This window comes from Oryctolagus cuniculus, chromosome 11 (genome assembly GCF_051225735.1).
Source record: "Oryctolagus cuniculus isolate XC-2025 breed Fujian yellow rabbit chromosome 11, ASM5122573v1, whole genome shotgun sequence".
Lineage (NCBI taxonomy): Eukaryota > Metazoa > Chordata > Mammalia > Lagomorpha > Leporidae > Oryctolagus > Oryctolagus cuniculus.
The window spans coordinates 83,349,249-83,369,982 of record NC_142877.1 but is presented as its reverse complement, the minus strand read 5'-3'; the positions used below and the strand labels follow the sequence as shown (position 1 = coordinate 83,369,982).

General features: G+C 36.8%; 1 protein-coding gene and 1 long non-coding RNA gene across 3 annotated transcripts in view; one reads left to right on the top strand and one right to left on the bottom strand.

The window, feature by feature from the left end:
- LOC149123551 (uncharacterized) overlaps nucleotides 1-11,016 on the top strand; it is a 203,075-nt gene extending 192,059 nt beyond the window's left edge. Inside the window, exon 4 of the long non-coding RNA XR_016216209.1 lies at nucleotides 10,559-11,016. This is a non-coding gene — a long non-coding RNA (uncharacterized LOC149123551). The remainder of the gene's footprint in view (nucleotides 1-10,558) is intronic.
- PTPRQ (protein tyrosine phosphatase receptor type Q) overlaps nucleotides 1-20,734 on the bottom strand; it is a 226,715-nt gene that overhangs the window by 145,731 nt on the left and 60,250 nt on the right. For both annotated transcript variants that reach the window (XM_089307499.1, XM_089307498.1), the window contains 6 exons: nucleotides 12,415-12,575; nucleotides 11,256-11,401; nucleotides 4,751-4,919; nucleotides 2,869-3,159; nucleotides 2,345-2,620; nucleotides 1,808-1,959 (listed from right to left, as the gene is read on the bottom strand). In XM_089307499.1, the coding sequence (XP_089163625.1) occupies nucleotides 1,808-1,959; nucleotides 2,345-2,620; nucleotides 2,869-3,159; nucleotides 4,751-4,919; nucleotides 11,256-11,401; nucleotides 12,415-12,575 (1,195 nt within the window). The remainder of the gene's footprint in view (nucleotides 1-1,807; nucleotides 1,960-2,344; nucleotides 2,621-2,868; nucleotides 3,160-4,750; nucleotides 4,920-11,255; nucleotides 11,402-12,414; nucleotides 12,576-20,734) is intronic.

Genomic DNA, 20,734 nt, shown 5'->3' with positions numbered 1-20,734 from the left:
AGCACATTAAGGACAGAGATCCTACATGAGGAGTAAGTGCACAGTGACTCCTGTTGTTGACTTAACAAATTGACACTCTTGTTTATGGCATCAGTGATCACCCTAGGCTCTTGTCATGAGTTGCCAAGGCTATGGAAGCCTCCTGAGTTCACCGACTCTGATCATATTTAGACAAGGTCGTAGTCAAAGTGGAAGTTCTCTTCTCCCTTCAGAGAAAAGTACCTCCTTCTTTGATGAGCTGTTCTTTCCTCTGGGATCTCATTTGCGAAAATCTTTCATTTAGGGTTTTTTTGTTTTTGTTTTGTTTTGTTTTGTTTTTGCCAGAGTGTCTTGTGTCTTGGCTTTCCATGCCTGAAATTCTCTCATGGGCTTTTCAGCTGGATCCGCATGCCTTAAGGGCTGATTCTGAGGCCAGAGTGCTGTTTAGGACATCTGCCATTCTATGAGTCTGCTGTGTATCTCACTTCCCGTGTTAGATCGTTCTCTCCCTTTTTTATTCTATCAGTTGGTATTTGCAGACACTATTTTTGTTTATGTGATCCCTTTGGTTCTTAGTCCTATCATTATGATCAATTGTGAACAGAAATTGATCACTGGGACTAGTGAGATGGCATTGGTACATGCCACCTTGATGGGATTGAATTGGAATTCCCTGGTATGTTTCTAACTCTACCATTTGAGGTAAGTCAGCTTGAGCATGTCCCAAATTGCACATCTCTTCCCTCTCTTATTCCCACTCTTATATTTAACAGCGATCACTTTTCAGTTAAGTTTCAACACTTAAGAATAACTGTGTATTAATTACAGTATTCAACCAAAAGTATTAAGTAGAACAAACAAGCAAAAATACTAAGAGGGATAACGTATTAAGTTGTTCATCAACAGTCAGAGCAAGGGCTGATCAAGTCACCATTTCTCATAGTGTTCATTTCACTTTAACAGGTTTCCTTTTTGGTGCTCAGTTAGTTGTCACCGATCAGGGAGAACATATGATATTTGTCCCTTTGGGACTGGGATATAACTTTAATCACTGTTTTTGATTTTTACTATTTGCTTTTTCAACTCCACATGCTATAACCATGTAATAAATTCTAACACAGTTAATAATGAGCAAAATGTTTGCTGTGATTTTCTGCACCATTCTTGCTGTAATTAAATAGCAACATTCCAGGATGTTATTGGCCTTTGGGAAAAATATGAAAATTTTCTTAAATAAACACTACTTATAACATATTTTGGCAATTGAGAGCTGGAAATCAGATATGTATATTTGAAACTTTTAGTTATATCCATTCTTTAGATATTTTTCATGGATTCTGGATCTAGAACTGGAAGTGGGAATCAATGTTCAATGTTGCAAGGAAATTCATCTTGGAAGTAAAAGAGTAAGATATATCTTACAAACAAATAATGTAGCATCCAAGCTATTTGGGAAGATTACCCAAAGTCCAGTATGAAAAGGTTAAAATGAATGAATAGAAATAGGTTATATGCTATAACAGGTTTTAATTAAAAAAAATTTACCATATGCTTTCCAGACCTGACAAAATGATGCATTTATATCTTAAACTGGAGTTATCTAGAAATTACAAATTCAGCAAAAAATCTACGGTGTGTTCAGCTTCTGTTTCTGGCAAATGTTTTCTTGTGTTTCCCAAAAGCACCCTTAAACTGGAGGAAATTAAAATTTTAAAGAAATAACTTGAAGGTTACTTTAAAGTAATCTATTTCAGTCTATGTATCAAGAAAGATTTCAGTTCAGTATCTGAATTTTGGAAAGAAACATTTACTGTTATAATCAACCTACCTTATAAATTATAGTATCAGTTTCATGGTCATGAATTTTAAAACTATATACTTTAACAATACCGCCTGGAAGAGGACTCGGGCTCCATTGCAGCCATACAAAGTCTGAAGTGTAGTTGATTAAAGTCAAATTTTGAGGAGGTGCTAAAGGCACTGCAGGAAAACACATTATAAAAAAAAACTTACATTCATAAAAATTTAAGCATAAAAAGAACATTGTGAGTCTAGCTTCTTGAAAATCTAGTTAAGAAAGATTCATTAAATGACCATGTCTTGATTTCAGAAATAATCTTAAGTATTTAGATTTTTTAATTTGGAACACAGTCATTCCAAAATAGCTTTTGGCAGAATATTTCAATCGGGAGCTTGAATTAAAAAAAAAAAAAAAAAAAGGAGGTTAGGCAAAGTAGGTGAATAACCGTAAGGCAGCTACAAATACAGAATTTCATATCCTTTCATTTTTCCATGCTGCTCCTTAAAGAGAGAGAGAGCAAGTGTTGGCAACAAGATCATGTGAAGAAATACAGATTTGGCTTACCTGACTCATCTGTGTAAAAGAAAAGAGTACTGGAAGGACCAAGTCCTTTTAAAGTTCTTGCTGCAGCAAAAAAACTATATAATGTAAATGGTGAAAGCTCTTCCAATATTATATAGTTATCAGAAGTAATGAAAGAAAAATTTTCTTTTGGTCCTCGTAAAGTTAAATCATAACTTATGATTGCACCATTTGGCTTTACTGGGGGGTCCCATGATAAGAGAACTGAGGTAGAGGAAAGGTTTTTAAAAGTGTTGATTATTGGTGAGGTTTCTGGGACTATAAAAGAAAAAGAGAATATTAAATGAAACAAAAGTGAATTTGCATTCTTAAGAAAGAGGTTTCAATCATAATGGAGCGTTATGATTTTATTAACAGATTATTTTAATTTTAAACAGTTTATTGCACATATATAAAGGATAATAACTTGAGAATTAGCAGAATCAATATAATTATAAAAAGAATGCCATATAAATGAAGAGAACAATAATAATCTGCTGAATAGGTAATAAAAGGGTCCAGCCTACCATCTTCTTCAGTTTTGATGTGTAGCTGTGCAGTATAGGTGTCAGAGAATCCCTTTTCTGTTGATGGAGTGATTTTTAATATATAATCAGTATATTTTTCCAGATTATCAAAATATATGCTTCTCTCATATGTAACTAGAGGCGGTCTCTCGTGGTGAGGAGTCTGCTGTAAATTCAGTGAAACATAGTAGAAGACTAGACCATTTGGTTGAGACGGCGGGACCCAGCTTACATTTATTGCAGTTGATGAAATGGACTCGTAAGTCAGGTTTCCAACAAGCCCTTCAGGTACTACGATGGGTAACGGGCAAAATATGAAAATTGTCAATTACCCTAAATAGAATTTACATTCACAAATTGAGTATAATGATTGAAATTGCATCTAACATATCATCACTCTTACATTATTTAAATACAGATGTGGGAAGAACCCTATTAAAATATCTTCAAAATAATTGTTTTAAAGACCTTTCAAAATAAACTGCTATCTTTGATATGTACACAAATTATTTTTGAATGATATTCTCTTGGTTTTTCTTTTCTACAACTTAAAGATTGTGTGCATACTTGTGTGTGTGTACCCAAATCATTAAATATTTTGGTAGTGAATTTTATCTAAACAATATTTTTAGTTTCTTTCTTCTAAAGATTATCTTTACTTTACATATAGGGAAACTGAGGCTCAGAGCAATTAAGTGACCTCCCTCAAGGTCATGATAGGTTGAGAAGAGTTAATACTAAGCTTTTCTGATAATAAATCTGAAGATTTCCCGAGTCATCAGACTACCAACCCATATGTGTACATGAAGAAATTATACTGCTTACAACAGTTCTAATTGTCAAATACCAGTTGCATTGTGATGCTAAGGTCTGTTCATGTAAATCTGGCATCTATTTGAGTAGTACACACTATATGCTTATTATCTACAGTGCTATAGTTATAATTGATAATATGATAGGTTGCAAAAATATTGGTAGACATCTGCACTGAAAGAATGTCTGAAATACTATGTACCAAATACTGCTTTAAAACTTTTTGCTGTTGACTCCCCAAATGCATATGACTACAGATTATCATATCCCAGTCTGTTATCAATTTGTCAACTATTCAAGATTCTTCCAACAAGAAACAATGCTTATAGTGCCTGTCAACGTATGAACTTCAAATAATTAACATGGAATTTTACACTCAGAAGTTTAGATCAATACCAATTTTCAAAAACAGAATAATCTTTTAAAAGTAAACAAATAGACAACAGAAACAGCTACAAGAGAAATATTTCATGATCCACTTATCACTGTATTCTCAAAGCTGAAACCTAAAAAACATGAAAAGCTTCAGTCACTATAGTTTTTTGGGGACAGTCATAGTAAGCATGAATCCTCAGTGGTCACATCAACATTCTGCAGTCGGAGAAAATATTCTGAGCATATTAGTTATCAACACAGTAAAAATAAAAATACCGCATGGAGTTCTTTGTGGATTCAAAGTCTGAAAGGGAAAGAAACTGCTAGATTTTTAAATGCAAAGGTAGCTCCTAAAACAAAAGCACAAGTATGTTAACTATCAGAATATTCACCCATGTATGCAGAGTATTTTTTTGCCCATAACCAGACGGCTATGACATCTTTTGAAGCACTAAAATTAACACAATTTTCATGAAAGGAGGGTAGGAGTTTTCATGAAGAGAAGAGGTCATTATTAATTTAATAATTTCTTAGCAATATTAAGTGCATTTAAAAATTCCTATCAATAATAGTTAACTATGTCTAAATAAAATGCAATTTTTACTATAAGCATATACAAGTAGGAAAATTTCCTAAAGCAATTATAAAGTTTTCAATCCTATTAAAGATGAATAAATGCTTTTTGTTTACATACTGTCTTGATCTGTGTATACTTGAACTATGTCACTGCTTTTATTCCCATTTCCAACGGAAGTACTTGCTGTTATCCAAAATGTATAGTAGCTGAATATTGCCAGGTTTTCTATTACAGCAGATACGGTCATATTGTACAAGTCATTGGTTACTTCATGGAGTGTAAAATTCTAGAAAAAGCACATGAATTTAATAGTCCAGATGTACTTATGTATTTTTACATCTCAAAATAATTATTATACATAAATTGGTTATCTCATGATTTAAATGTGTTAACTTTTAAGAAAAATCAACATAGGATATTATAGTGCAATAATCACATTGGATATATTTTGCACTAAAAGGAGGAATAGACAGTAGATTTTATTACAAAATCAATACACAAAATAGGAAAAAAATCCCAAGCTTAGATTAGGGAAGATCAAGAAGCCAACTGAAAATGCTACAACTGTGCGGATCAGTATCCATTTCCTTATGAAACATTCAAGTATTTTTCAAAGTACTGGCTATTTTAAAAAATGCAGGAATATTGCAAAACATTTTTTTCTTCCCTTTAATGATGATGGAACTATAAATGTGTATGTCTCTTTCTAAAACTAAACCTTTATTAGTCATCTTTAGTAGACCCTCTTTTTCCTGCACTGTGGGGACCAAGGGAAACACAGTAAGATGCACAGTGCAGAGAAATTTCTGAACTCTTCTGCCTGACTCCTTAGAACAGCTGTTCCAAGGCATCTTTTGAATTTTTAGAGAATTTATGCAATAATTTCCCTCCTGATCAATTTTTAAAAACTAAACACATAGTCAAACAAAATGAGCCATAAAATAGATGAAAACAGCCTTTAAAAATATGTAGGTATTAGTATGAATAATTTTATCCTGGAGTTCATCTACAGGAAGTAATCTGTCTCATTTCAAGCCACCCGAAGCCCTGTGAGCCCTACAGTCTTGTTGGATGTTCTGGCAAGGCAGCTCTGGGTAATCTAATCTCAAAGCTTCTCTTCCTTCAACTCTAATCATCTCTACTTCACAAAGAGCCTTTGAGGATTGAAGGGCATAACACAATTAATACCATGTCTATCACACAATTAAAAAACCCAGACATGGTAATGAGCCTCATTTAAATGAACAATATAGGATAATCAGTTTGACTAAATTTATAGTCAAGATGGTTCTTAAATTTATCAACAAATTAAGTTCAGCAAAAATGTTATGGTTCTTTCCCAACATTTGGATGAAAATTGAGTATAATAAAAGATTTACTTCAATTTTGTTGTGACTTATTTATGGACACATTAAAACAAAATAAGAATCACACAAAATATTATCCATGAACATAATACTTTCCAATACAACTACTTTACACATAGAATAGCTAGTTTATACTAAGCACCACTTAACAGTATTCATTTAGCTTTTTGGCACAGATTCCAATGTGTCTTTGTTATAGAATTTTTCTCATTATCTCTGACCTTGACAACTAATAAGTAGTTATTTTGAGTCACTCAGAAGTCAATCCTGCCATGTGACTCAGTATTCATTGACAACAAATTTGTAGAATTAGGTCAAATATCCAGAGAACTATTTCATCCCTGTATGTATTTTTGCACAAAATATTCTATTGTATTAAATGATCTAATTAAGGCTTACACCTTTGTTTATGTAAATGAAACCAGAAGGTATTCAGTAAAAGCTTTTCAAATTTGATTAATCAACAAATTTTCAGTTATATTATGGCAAGCACACTGAAGGAGACATTAGGGAGCATGCAAAAATTACAATGTAGAAGAGTCCATATGCTATACGAAACACAATGTGCAACAACTGAAAGAACAAGGATTTCTGAATACAAGGGTACTTCAAAAAGCTTGTGCAAATTGGAATCAAAAACTAAGATTAGGGGCCAGCGGCGTGGCTCAGCAGGTTAAAGCCCCAGCCTGCAGTGTGGGCATCCCACATGAGTACCAGTTCAAGTCCAGGCTGCTCCACTTCTGATTCAGCTCCCTGTAATGTGCCTGGGAAAGCAGAAGATGGCTCAAGTGTTTGGGCCCCTGCCCCCACATGGGAGACCCAGAATAAACTCCTGGCTTCAGCTTAGCTCAGTCCTGGCTGTTACAGCCATTTGGGGAATGAACCAGCAAATCAAAGATTTCTATGTCTATTTCTCCTTCTCTAACTGTGCCTTTCAAGTAAATAAATAAATCTTAAAAAAAAAAAAAAAAAAGCTAAGGTTATTTTGGTGCAAAAAATTCTGAAATTCATGGATATGAGGAGTCTTCAGAAATTTCATGTTAAATGCATATTATGGAGCCATTGCTGTGGTATAGCAGATAAAGTCGCCGCCTGTGGCACTGGCATGCCATATGGGCACCTGTTTGAGTCCCAGCTGCTCCACTTCTGATCAAGCTCCTGGCTAATGGTCTGCAGAAGAAGTGGAGGATGGCTCAAGGGCTTGAGCCCCTCCACCCACATGGGAGACTGGAAGTGGCTCCTGGTTAGTGACTTCAGATAAGCCCACCTCTGGCATCTGTTGCCAATGGAGGAGTAAACTATCACATGGAAGACCTCTCTCTATCTCTTTCTCTCTAACTCTGCCTTTCAAATAAATAAATAAATATTTACATAGTTATCAGGAAAAAATTACTCATGCATTTCAAAAAAATTTTTATCAAAGCAATATCTTTTAATTATTTTTAAGTTTATTTTTATTTATTTGAAAGGCAGAGCAAGGGAGTAGTGGAGAGAGTGAGCGAGCATGCTTCCACCCACTAGGTCATTCCCCAAATGCCTGCAAGAGCTGAGGCTGAGTGACACAGAAGCCAAGAGCCTGGGGCTCCATCCAGTTCTCCCACATGGGTAACAGGGACCCAGGTACTTCACCCACCACCTACTGCAGCACAGACTGAATGAGCAGGGTACTTGATCAGAAGCATGGGCAGGACCGGATCTTTGGCCCTGTGATATGAGATGCAGGCATCCCAAGCATGGACCTAACTCTCTGCATCAAAACACCTGCCCCTAAATTTATCTTTTAACTCCTCTCTCTACTAACTTTCTGAAATATTAAACAAATTAAATTCCCCAAGATAAGAAGAAATTTTCATTTAATTATACACATCAGTGCTTCAAATTTATAATTAAGTACAAACATGCTGGTCAATTATAATAACTATATTTTATTAAAATATTGAGTATTCAGCCTATGCATGGTACACTTCTAGGAACTTCAGGGGGTGGAAAGAAAGGTATCATGCATCTATTTTCTTCAAGGTGTTTGCTCAGGCATAAGGGAACTAAAGACAGATATCAGATACAGGGAATAGGAGACAGACAGTAACAATATGCTGGGCATGAGGTATCCATCAAGTTCTCTAGGAAGGAGAAAGCAGAGAAGGAATAAGATAAAGACTATACACCTACTCTGCTCTGTTACTTTCATTTTGAGGATTTCTCTTACTCTACCAATCCACAATAGAAAGTAGTGAAGGTAATGATGCTATTTTTAACATTAACTTTAGGGATAAAGCAATGCACGAATGAACTTCACGCAATATGAGACTACGTTCTGAAATGTTCTAACATCATTAGCCTGTGTCTGCTTGCAGCTGTCACACTTAAAAGCATTCTTAAGATTATTTAATAAAAGATAACATGTTCTAAGACAGATGAACTGCAAATGGGATATTATATTCCCAGGTTGATTAAATAGATTCAGTAGATCATGTTAAAACCATAGTTAGATGCTCATACTTGATTATTAAAATGTTGAGAAAGAGTACAAAAATACAATCACATGTAAGCGATAAGTAAATTGTAAAGAGGGAAAACTATCACAAAGGTTTAGAACTGTAGAGACCGTTGTGCAATGTTTTTGTTAAATGCATGAAAGAAAAAAAATCTGCAATTTGAAAATGGTTTGATGGCATAATGAAACATTGTTAAATTTGAAAACAACATTGTGGTGAAAACTTTGTGTCACCAGTTCCAATATTTTCCCCCATTATCAGAGCAGAGTAGAAAAGAACAGCAAAAACTGCTTGATGCAGAGTAGACGCAAATTCATTCCCTACTTTCTCCTTTTGTTAAGTATTTGCTTACATTTTAACTTTAATGACATCAATTATCTATCTAAATATATTTACTTCCTTTTTTTTTTTTTTTTTTTTTTTTTGACAGGCAGAGTTAGACAGTGAGAGAGAGAGAGAGAAAGGTCCTCCCTCCATTGGTTCACCCTCCAAATGGCCGCTACTGCCGGTGCTGAGCCAATCCGAAGCCAGGAGCCAGGCGCCTCTCCTGGTCTCCCATGCGGATGCAGGACCCAAGCACTTGGGCCATCCTCCACTGCCCTCCCGGGCCACAGCAGAGAGCTAGACTGGAAGAGGAGCAACAGGGACAGGACTGGCGCCCCAATCGGGACTAGAACCAGGGGTGCCGGTGCTGCAGGCAGAGGGTTAGCCAAGTGAGCCACGGTGCCGGCCCAGATATTTACTTCTTTTGGAAAAGTAGAATTATATAAATACACACACACACACACACACACATATACATGTGTGGAAATATATAAAAAGAGAGAGAAAAATAAATCTTTCATCAACTGGTTCAATTCCCAAAAGCCCACAATAACCGGAGCAGAGTAGCTGTGATTCAAATAGGTACTGTGATGTCAGATAGGGGAGATGGGAGTAGCAGGTTAGCCCGCTGTGCTGTAACATCCACCGTATCTAAATATATTTCATAAGATAGCTTGCTTTTGGCATAGAAGTTTTAATGCTCACATTTGGGCCCACTCTTTGAGAGTGGAATGTAAACACTAAACTAACTTCTGGAGGTTCTTCTGCTCCCTGCACGGTAAGTCCTTCCAGTCTGCAGTGTTCTGCTCGAGCCATTCACTAACCAACACTCCCCTGTAGCTGCACTAAAGCAGATCACAGCTTAGTTGCAGAGATTCTCACTTCTGACAAGTAACTTCAGTGACTCAACTTGGTGTGCCGTCACAGGTGGGTGTAGGCAACTCAGAATTACTAAGATCTCTTCTCTTTTTCCTTAAAAAGAATTCAAAGAAATAAGAATGGTCAGAGCCTGTGCTATGGCATGGTGGGTTAAGCCTCCACTTACAGTGCCAGCATCCCACAAGGGTTGCAGTTCAAGTCCTGGCTGCTCTACTTCCGATCCAGCGCCCTTCTAGTGTACAGGGGAAAACATCTGAGGATGGGCCAAGTACTCAGGCCCCTGCATCCATGTGAGAGACGTGGATGAACCTCCTGGCTCCTGGGTTTTGCCTGGCCCAACCCTGGCTGTTGTGGCCACTGGGGAGTGAACTAGTGGATGGAAGATTTCTCTCTCTCTCTTTGCCTCTCCGTCTCAATAGCTCTGCCTTTCAATAAGTGAATCTTTAAATAAATTGCCAAAGTCCTAACTACTGGCAATCAATAATTTCTTCTAGCAAGGTATGCAGTCTCTAAATTGCAGCATGTCTTCTAAATTGGTTTTCCAAATTATGTTGTGACTCTTCCCATCTCTGATTCAGTCACAGTCACTCCAATTTTATCTTTTCATCTGTTAGAGTTCTGTGAAACATTTAATTTGGAGAAAGAATATAATTCTGTGAAAAGCTGAAAATGTATCTCTAAATTAAATGCATGTTAGTTATTTTCATAACCTTAACCATTCAGATCCTACAAAGTTCCCATCTGCAAACTATGAAAGCCTAGAACCTCATATCTTACTAACTAAATAATCACATTCCTATTGGTCTTCATTATATCTGATACTAAGTGATAATAATAATTCTTATATTTTTAAATTGCAGAAAAACACATTCAGATCATAAGACTATTTATATTGTCTATAAACAAAATGGAAAAAATCTGAGAATTAATTTTGAGTGCAAATGAGAGCAGCAATACTTCTTGGAAGAAGTGGAATAGGGGCTAGCACTGTGGTGCAGCTGGTTAATGCCCTGGCCTGAAGCGTCGGCATCCCACATGGGCACCAGTTCAAAACCTGGCTGCTCCACTTCCGATCCAGCTTTCTGTTATAGCCTGGGAAAGCAGTAGAAGATGGTTCAAGTCCTTGGGCCCTTGCAACCACGTGGGAGACCTGGAAGAAGCTCCTGGCTCCTGGCTTAAGATCGGCGCACCTCCGGCCATTGGGGCCAGTTGGGGAGTGAACCATCAGATGGAAGACCTCTCTCTCTCTCTCTGCCTCTCCTCTCTCTGTGTAACTCTTACTTTCAAATAAATAAATAAATCTTTTTTTTTAAAAAAAGTGGAATAAAGGGTCATTATTACATAGTGAATATTGCATAGGTGATAGTTCCATGGTTAATGTGCATAAAGTTGAAACGATGAGAAATTTAAATGTATGTGACATTTTCCCACCCAATCACTTAGAGTTTTTTCAAACATATCTGTGCATAATTATCAATGTGAGTAAACACGGTAAACCTGAATATCAACAAAGTTAAAAGATGGAAAATAAAACCTCGTAGAAAACTCAGGTCTTACCTGCATGAAAGTACCAGAATTATTTCTGTAATACACAGAATAATATTGTATGATCCCATTAGGTTTTGAAGGGGGAGTCCAAAAGAGAATTATTGATGAAGAACTGAGATTCACGTAATGAACATCTTTGGGAGGATCACTTGGTGCTATAAAACAAGGAATGAACAAAAAACTATATGAAAACCTGACTTTTGCAACAAGATGGGCGCAACTGGAAACCAGTATATTTAGGGAAATAAGCCAGCCCCTGAAAGACATGTCATGTGCTTTCCTTGATCCAAGGTAACTAATAGAATACCTGAAATGTAATGTGTTGGAGCGAGATTCAATGATTGTTTACAGCCCTTGTCTCTTCCGTTGAGGAAGAGTGAAGGGATAGAGCGTGGGTGGGAGGGAAGGTAGTATCACTAGGTTCATAAATCTGTATATATGAAATACATGAAACCTGTATAACTTAAATAAAATTAAAAAAAGACTGTATTGCAGCTCCACGGAACCTCTAAAATACCTGAATTTTGACTTTATCTTATGAGTTAAAGTGACAATTATTTGTCAGTAAAATTTAAATGAGGAATAACATCTACTGAAATGGCAGAAATGAAATTTATGACACATGGGGCCTTCCCTTTAACACTTTACCATAATGACATTCAAGCAGAGGACAGATGGATTCCTTGTTCATAAGATACCATCCTAGCCCTAAAATATATCCCCTGTCATAGATTTGAATACAACATTTTAACAAGTTTTCAAAATAGAATACATAAAGTGGAATTATAGTTTAATTTAGTATTTTGCAATAGAATAGTTCAAGTCAAAGGCAAACAGAAAATTGACTTCATATATTTGATGTTGTTCCACTTAGTAAGCAAATAAAGTGCTTCTGTGTCCAGTAAGTTACGCATTGAGGGCAGCTACAAATTTACGTAATCCTCATATAGATCCTCTGAAGTAGATTTTATATTGTTCCATATTACAGATGGAACATTCAGGCATAAAGAAATAAACTAACTTTCCTAACATCACACAGCTTGAGAGTGACCAAAAAGCAATTCCGCATCCACCTGATGGCGGATTTTAGGCATAACACATTTTTATATTTAATAATTTTTTCTGAGTATACCATGCTTTAAATTAGCTTAGGTACATAAGAACTCACCTCCCTCAGGTGTTCGAAAGCTTATAATACGACTTCTTGATTTCCCAGCACCAAATCTGGTGCTAGCTGTTACATAGGCACTATATTCAGCATTGTAGTCCAAATCTGAAAACTCTGAAGATGTCTCAGTAACATTAATAGTTTTTAGTGATGAACTATCCCTGAGAGAAAAAAGAATATTACCTTCATAATTTGCTTTTATATTAAAATTTACTGCATACTTTTTAATCACATGTATATTAAAAATCAGCAATTTATAATAAGCTTTTGTCTAACTTATATACAAAGGTATATCAATCCAGTTGAATAAAGATGTTATATATCCTTCAAAACTAAAACAATGAATTCAGAATACACCAGTAAATTAATTTTTGTTTTCAAGTTTATTCAGTAATTCAATCAGATGTTAATAAGATGTTCATAACTAGAGTTTCCTTTGACCAAATTTTACAGATCTCCAGGAAAACTGATTTCAAAGTAATTATAAAATTCCTTTGCATTATGTTTGTTTCCAAATACTACTCATTTTTCAGTGTTAGCAAAATCTTAATTGTATTATGAATTAGCAAACAAATCCATCTTTCATAGGTTGTACAAAAGTTGCATTTACTTCAGATGACTCCAAATAAATAAATAATAAATCTTAACAACAGTATCTAAAATTGAGAATATGCATGCTATCCTTTGCTAATTTAATAGAAATTAGATGAAAAACCATATATGAATGTCAAACAGAAGAAAATAGAGCTCACTTTTCTCTTTGAATCCAAATCTTTAAAATATTTAAAATGTCACTTCAGAAAAGGAATGCAAATCAAATAATTAACAAAATATCAGACAAAAGAAAGGGGTCCAAAGAACAAAATGTTAAAAGTAATATAGCACACTACAACTATATTTTATTTCAGTCATTTTAGCTCCATAATTTTGAATCAGGTATAGATTAGTACCTAAAGTCGGAGAATAAATATGTATTCAGTGGTGCTAAAGTATGAATTTTAAATTTTAATAACAATAAAATTAGTTATGAAAGAACTTAGATAAGAGACTAGGATCAACATCATAAGAAAAACATGACTCGTATAATCTCACATTTGTCTTCTTTAGAAACATAAGGCACCAGAAAAGTAACTGGATATCCCCCTCTGAACAGCAAGTTCTCTTTCTTTACTACTGACATATTTGAATCCTGAATCACTGAGAGGAATACTAGATTTTAACTGAATCAAGGGTATCCACAATGAGACACATTTCAGCCATGGTTCTACTATTAAGGAAGGGTCAATTCACTCCTGATGTAAGTACTGCTCTCTGAAAAATAGTTGGAAGGCTTACCATAGTGAGAAAAGTAACTTTCAGAGTATGCAATTAGAGACAGGTGGGATTAGCCGGGCTATTCAGCAATTTGAAACAGTTTCAATAGACATCCTCTTTCAAAAGAAATAGACAGAGCTTTCTTTGGCTTCAATGAGACTATAGGAGCTTTTAAAACTCATAATGTTGTGGCTATTAGTTACAGAAAAAAGATGACTTGACACAGAAATTTTACCCTATTCCATACTCCTGTCATTGGTCACAGGTCATCAGAACACCAAGAAGGTCTTACCCAAATCAGATCTCTACAGCTATAAAATTGGCTAAAATAATCTAACTGTATATCTATCTTAAAATAACTTTTCAAGCATATTTTTCAAGGCTATTTGCCACCTCATATCATTACCTTTTCCCTTGATTTTCACAGCAAAACATGGCCGATGAGCATCTGCCTACTGTAAGAAAGACCTAGATTATGTTTCATAGGTAACAAGGAATCAAGGAAATTATCTGGAAAATCCGGATTAAAAACAAGTTTTGTCTCAAGCATTTAGATATTTCAAAAAGAAGTAGTTTTATAAATGATCTGAATAAGAGACTCACTAACTCACTTCAGTTGACTATACAAACATTATATTAACATCCACCCTAGTTTACCATAAGAGGTAAGATAGTGATAACAAAAATTTGCAGATACTCTGTCATATCTGTTTGCAGCCTGTTTTTCTTTTGGAGTTTACAATCGGGGCTGCTACTTGAATAAATAAGACAGAAAATATCCAAACACAAGTCAACTTTAACTGAAACAGCTCAAAATGTATCCTAAGACGTGGTTTACCGTACATGGGGAGCTGAGAGAAGAAGGGGACAAGAAGTGAACCATCACTGAGGCTCCTACTCTTCCTTCTTGCTCCTCACAGCTGTTCCCAGACTGGAGTGAACACATGAATCTCTGGCCTGAGGTGTGAGCACGCCATCGTTTGAGGAGTGAACGAATGCACAATTCTATGCTTGCCTGGAGAGTTCACTTCCTCCCCTACATACAAATCGCAGCTTGGACACTGCTCTAAGTTACTAGTTCTTGGTTTTAGCTGGTTTAGCTTCTAAACCTCTGGCTTTCTTTTTATTAGCTTAAAAATATTAGAAAAGATCGCTATGTTTTGTTTTCATCTTTTATTTTCACTTATAAAAGTATACGTTCTTATATATCTTAATGTTCTTTTTCACTTTCTGTAACTGTATAATTTGGATATATCACACTTACTTGGCCATTCTCCCATGAATTAACACTGAGGCTTTTTAACTCTTGTATTTCAGCTATTACTGACAATGATACAGTAGCCATCCTTAAATATCATTGCATTGTGGTAATTTTATGCTGCTCATTAAATTGTGGAATTGTCAAATAAAATGGATTACTTTAATTTTAATGATTATTCCAAAATTATTATTTAGAATAACACCAAGAATGCATGAGAGTACTCATTCTGACAAACTATCACACTACTCTAGACATTAATTTCTGAACATTTAATTGACCAAACATTTTAGTTTGTATTCACTGACCACGTGTGAGATGGAACATTCTCACATTTTCTTCCTTTTTTGAATAATTTATTCATGCATTTTCTCTTTTATTATAATTTTAAATGCAGAACAGGTGTATGTATTAGTTGGGGAAATATTGTTCTTTAGACAATGCTCCCAGCTGACGGCTACATTTCCTATTCCCTTTGAATTTAGAGATAATGTGTAAGAAATCAATATCCAACAAAATTCAAATTTACCTAGCATATACTTTGTCACGTACAATGTCAGCCATAAATGAGTAAGATACAGACTCTATTCTCATAACAGTGACAAAGCAAAACATAATTACAAAGCAACTGATTAATAACAATGTGATTTCCTTAAGGATGAGGATAATAACCTGTTTTCCCACAGTAGCTAAAAGGGAAGAGATGGAAAAAGGGAGAGAAACTAATAGGCAAAGAAATTAGTGGTGACCAAAGTGTGGAGAAGTCAAATAAAGCACAGCCCCTGAAATGCAGGAAATTATCCACTAAAAAGTTCATGGCAAAGTTTGAGAGTCTCACAGTTGTGTGAGGTGGGAAGAGAGGAGGCCTACCTGACAAAGTGCGTCTAGCTCATACAAATACAACATCACAAACTGTGTGGTCATGTAAGGAATATGTTACACAATACTTAATCTCTAAAATAGCTAACAACTATAGCAACACTGGGGGCCAGTGTTGTGGCACAGCAGGCTAAGCTGCGACCTGCAAAGTGGGCATCTCGAAGGAATACCAGTTCCACTTCTGGCAGCTCCACTTCCAATCCAGCTCTCTGCTAATATGCTTGGGAAGGCAGTGGAAGATGGCCCAAGCCACTCACCTGGGAGACTCTAAAGGAGTGGCAGGTTCCTGGCTGCTGCCTGGCCCAGCACTGGCCACTGTGGCCATTTGGAGAATGAACCAGCAGGTAGAGGTAATTTTCTCTCTGTCCCTCCCATTCCATCTGTAACTCAGTCTTCCTAAATAAATTTTTGTAAAAAATAGCTAATTTTTGTCAATTTTTTTTTTGACAGGCAGAGTGGACAGTGAGAGAGAGAGACAGAGAGGAAGGTCTTCCTTTACCGTTGGTTCACCCTCCAATGGCCGCCACGGCCGGCGGGCTGCGGCCGGCGCACCGCGCTGATCCGGTGGCAGGAGCCAGGAGCCAGGTGCTTTTCCTGGTCTCCCATGGGGTACAGGGCCCAAGCACCTGGGCCATCCTCCACTGCACTCCCTGGCCACAGCAGAGAGCTGGCCTGGAAGAGGGGCAACCGGGACAGAATCCGGCGCCCCAACCGGGACTAGAACCCGGTGTGCTGGCGCCGCTAGGCGGAGGATTAGCCTAGTGAGCCGCGGCGCCGGCCCTGTCAATTTTCAAACAGAAAAAAATTTGAGGCAGATCTTAGTACACTCATTTTACATATTTAATTCTAAACCTAATAGAATATTGCAAAAACCTTTTTTGAGTTTGGGAAACCAAAGGAATTTGAATTACTCTGAAATGATTTTGATTGAGATTCTGTTTTTGTCTCCACACATGGATAACACCAAGAAAGTGTCTTGGGTCAGGATTAATATCTTCTATGAGATAAAGTTGTCACGTAACTATTTACTTCTTTTTCCAAAGAGACCACATTTTAACACTCAGCACACAGAGGAAACTCTTGAGCAGTCTCCTTGCTTTATGAGCTCCTTTGTTCATCTCTTAGTCCATCAAGTCCATACTAAGCAACAACCGGCCCTGCAGCAATCTTGACTAGAAGACAAATACAGGACAATGCAAATCTCCCCATTTCCCTATGGGTGTGAATGGCTATGTTTTAGAAAAGTTTTGAGGCCATTTGAAAGGTCATGGTTTTAATTCTAATCTTCATCGTTTGATATTTTTCCACATGTGTACTCAAACCTGATGATACATCCATCCTTGCCCACTTTTATGAATATTTTTAAAACATTTACCTGCTATTTTTGAACATTCTAGATGAATCATTTTGCTCACTAAATACTGATCCCAAAGGTAAAGAACACCAATATTCTCTTTGTCGCTCCCCCTCTTCATGGAGGAACGACACTAAACCCTGCCTAGGCTTCATATCCGAGTCACGGCACCATTATGTCGCTCCCCCTCTTCGTGGAGGAACGACACAGGACCCTGCGCTGTTCTTTTGTCTGCTCGGCCCTCCCCGGGTTTGCTGCTGGTTCTTCCCGGGTTGGCTACCGACCCTTCCACCTCCGTGGAAGGGCGGTTCCCCCTGCCACTTTCCCCACTTCCGTGGGGGAGCGGCACACCGCCGGCCGGCTCTCTCGGGGGCTGCACAGGTGTTCCTTCAGATAGATGTTCCTCGTGCATGCCGTCTCTCTCCTCCTTTATAGTCCTCTTCCACCAATCCCAACTCTGCTACCCACACGCCGAGTACGCTGCTCTCCTCCAATCAGGAGCAGGTCCTGCTGTTTATTGGTTGAACTGGAGGCAGCTGTGTAGAAGCTGTTTCCTCCTCTCCCAGCGCCATATTGTGGGAGAGCAGATGCATAGAATAAGTCTTAATTCGAGTAACAGTCTAGTCTGAGTTGCTCCCAGTTGCTCCCCACACTCTTTATCAAATTATTTTATTCCTCATATGAACCAGTGATGTTCACCGATTTCCCGACTATATAAGGAAACTGCTTTTCTCTATTGTACCTTACTCTAGACCTACTTCACATAGCTTGGCAATATGTTAGTAATTACATATTTAACAATCTCAAATGAGAAGGCAAAAAGAGTTGCATATTTCTAAAGCTATGCTAGAATCTCAAGGACAGTTTGAGTCAAAATAGGGTATTCATGATGTGGGCATCTGGCTCAATGGGTAAGACTCCTACATCCCAAACCAGTGGATTTGAGTTTGAGTTCCCCCACAGCTACTTATCCAGCTTCTTGCTAATGCATACTCCGGGAGGCAGCAGGTATTGGGGAATGACTGAAGTGCTTGGATCCCTCCAATCCACATGGGAGAACCAGATGGAGTTCTGGGCTTCTAGCTTTGGCTTGGCCCAGTCCCAACTCTTGCTGGCATTTGGGGAGTGAACCAGCACATGGAAGTACACCTGCTCACTCTCCCTCTATCTCTCAATGCCATTTAGATAAATAAGTATATTTTTAAAATAGTATGGCCATTTATTGTTGTTATTATTCTTATCAACATTATTTGGTTGGCTGGTCGATTTGGCTGGGTTTCCTTGCTTGCTGCCCTGTAGCAGAAAACTCATTTTTAAGATCAGAATAAAATGTCATTAAAGACAATGAGGCTGGAGCTGAGGAAGCATTGATGAACCATGTTTTGGGAGCAGACACAAGGAATTGAGATCCAGAAGATTAGAGGGGGAACTGTATGTGAGGAGGAGGGGAAAGCTCTCACTCCGTGAGAATGGAGGTGGCAGAGATTACGGATGTCAGGTTCTGGGTGCCGGCAGTTGAGGAAATCAGTGTGGAGACAGCCACTTCAATTTTCAGTTTAAAATGCAAGTTGAGCTTTTCTGCTGTGAATGAAGCGAGTGAAATTTATCAAAGAGCTTGAGGACAGAAAAGAAGATTTGGAATCATTTCTAAGGACAACAGGAAAGGAAACGTGTAACAAGCAAGTCCAGTGATTGCCCTGGCATGCTCCAAACTCAAGACAGTTGGGAAAAACAAAACTTTTCAGGACATAACACACTCTTTCTCTCATTGCTTCAACAAATATTTGAGAATCTAAAAAGTATCATTCACTGCACTCTGGTGAGACAATAATGGTGAAAAAGACACAGGCTCTGGCTTCTAGGGATTTTCAGCAATGCAGTTAAATGTTGTCACCCTATTAGGGCTTAGAAATATGAGTAAAAGACTTTAGAAAATGAGCTATTAGATTAACATGGTTATTAACTGATCATTTCTTTCATTCAAACCTATTAGGCTATTTAGATTTCCTATTCCCATTTATAAAATTTAAAAGTTACATCTTAATAGAAATGTTATTTCAATGAGGTTTTATTCTCATAAAATTGTTCAAAATACCCCATGTTCTTCTAATTTGGGAAAGGGAATTTTTCTTCCTCATTGGGGAATTTATCCACCCATGTAAAAGGGGGGAAAAGCATAATATTTCATACTTTAAAGTATCATGCATTAAATATTGGAAATTTTATTCAGAGCAGAGGCAGTGTTAGTGAAAAACAATGTAGTATATTAATGAATTCAATAACTTTGGCCTAAATTAAATGGTGTTGAAATGAACAGAAGGTTCAAAATTTCCTGACAGTATTTACATAATCTGTGTTCCAAAATATTTTTCTACTGGGAAATTAAAAGTTATAGGTTCCATGAGTATAATCATAAATTTAATCTTATGACTGAAAGTATCTTTTTACACATTTGATCAAGAACTAAGAAAGATACTTTTTTCCTCTCTCAATTTAATATTTTGCAGGTAAATCAGTGCCCTTTCAACTTTTTTAAAGCCATTTTCTCTCATTCCTTCTTCAATTTGAAGTATTTGACTGACACATTGATTTTTCATTTCAAGACTTTTAAAAATGAAGTACCCATCACTCTCCATTTCTCAGAGTCTTAGCTAGGATTCATATTTAAACGCTTGCTATCAACCTTAACCTCTTGCTTTTAAAAAAAATTATAACACATGGATCTTATATTAACTTGAAATTTAGAATATTGTTATTCTTGATCCTCACCAAAGAACATAGTTTGAAACCATCTACTTCTTAGTTATTAAAAAAGCTGTCAGTTAAGACTTTTTAAATTATCAACCACACACAAAAAAAGTTCTGGTGAGTTCTGTTTATAAATGTTGAAGGACAGAGGAAATTCTAATTTATTTGTATTCCCTTCAAGTAGGAAGAAGCTACAGAAGGCCATGCATTCATCTTCATTTTCCATGAAATCACTTTTACCTAAATGTATGTGTGTATGTGTGTGTGTGCGCGAGTGCATGTGTGTGTGTGTGTGTGAGAGAGAGAGAGAGAATACTTGTCACTTTCCAATTTTGTTTCTGCATCTCCACACAAAAACATATCAATAGACAATGGACTAATATGTCAAGCTGAATATTAATAAAGTTAGTTGAACTCCAGAATATGGACTAGTTTTCTGAACTATTTTCCCCCAGCCAAAGCCTTAACTCTCAAAGCTCTCATCTGTATAATCAATTATTTATGTGAGCACCTTGCTTCCATGAGATGGCAAATTCCTGGGTTACATGTCATGCTTATTTTCCATAGATTAGATTCTCATGATGGAATCCAAATATCAGAGAAAGTACAGATAGAATGGGGGCATAGAACTATGGAAATCGAGGGCAAATTAAAATGGACCGAAAACATCAGGAAATACAAACATGCAATTTCTTCTCCAGACTGCATGCTCTCATTGAAAAATTGTCGTGAGGGGTGAGCATTTAACCAGCAGCTAAGATTCCCAT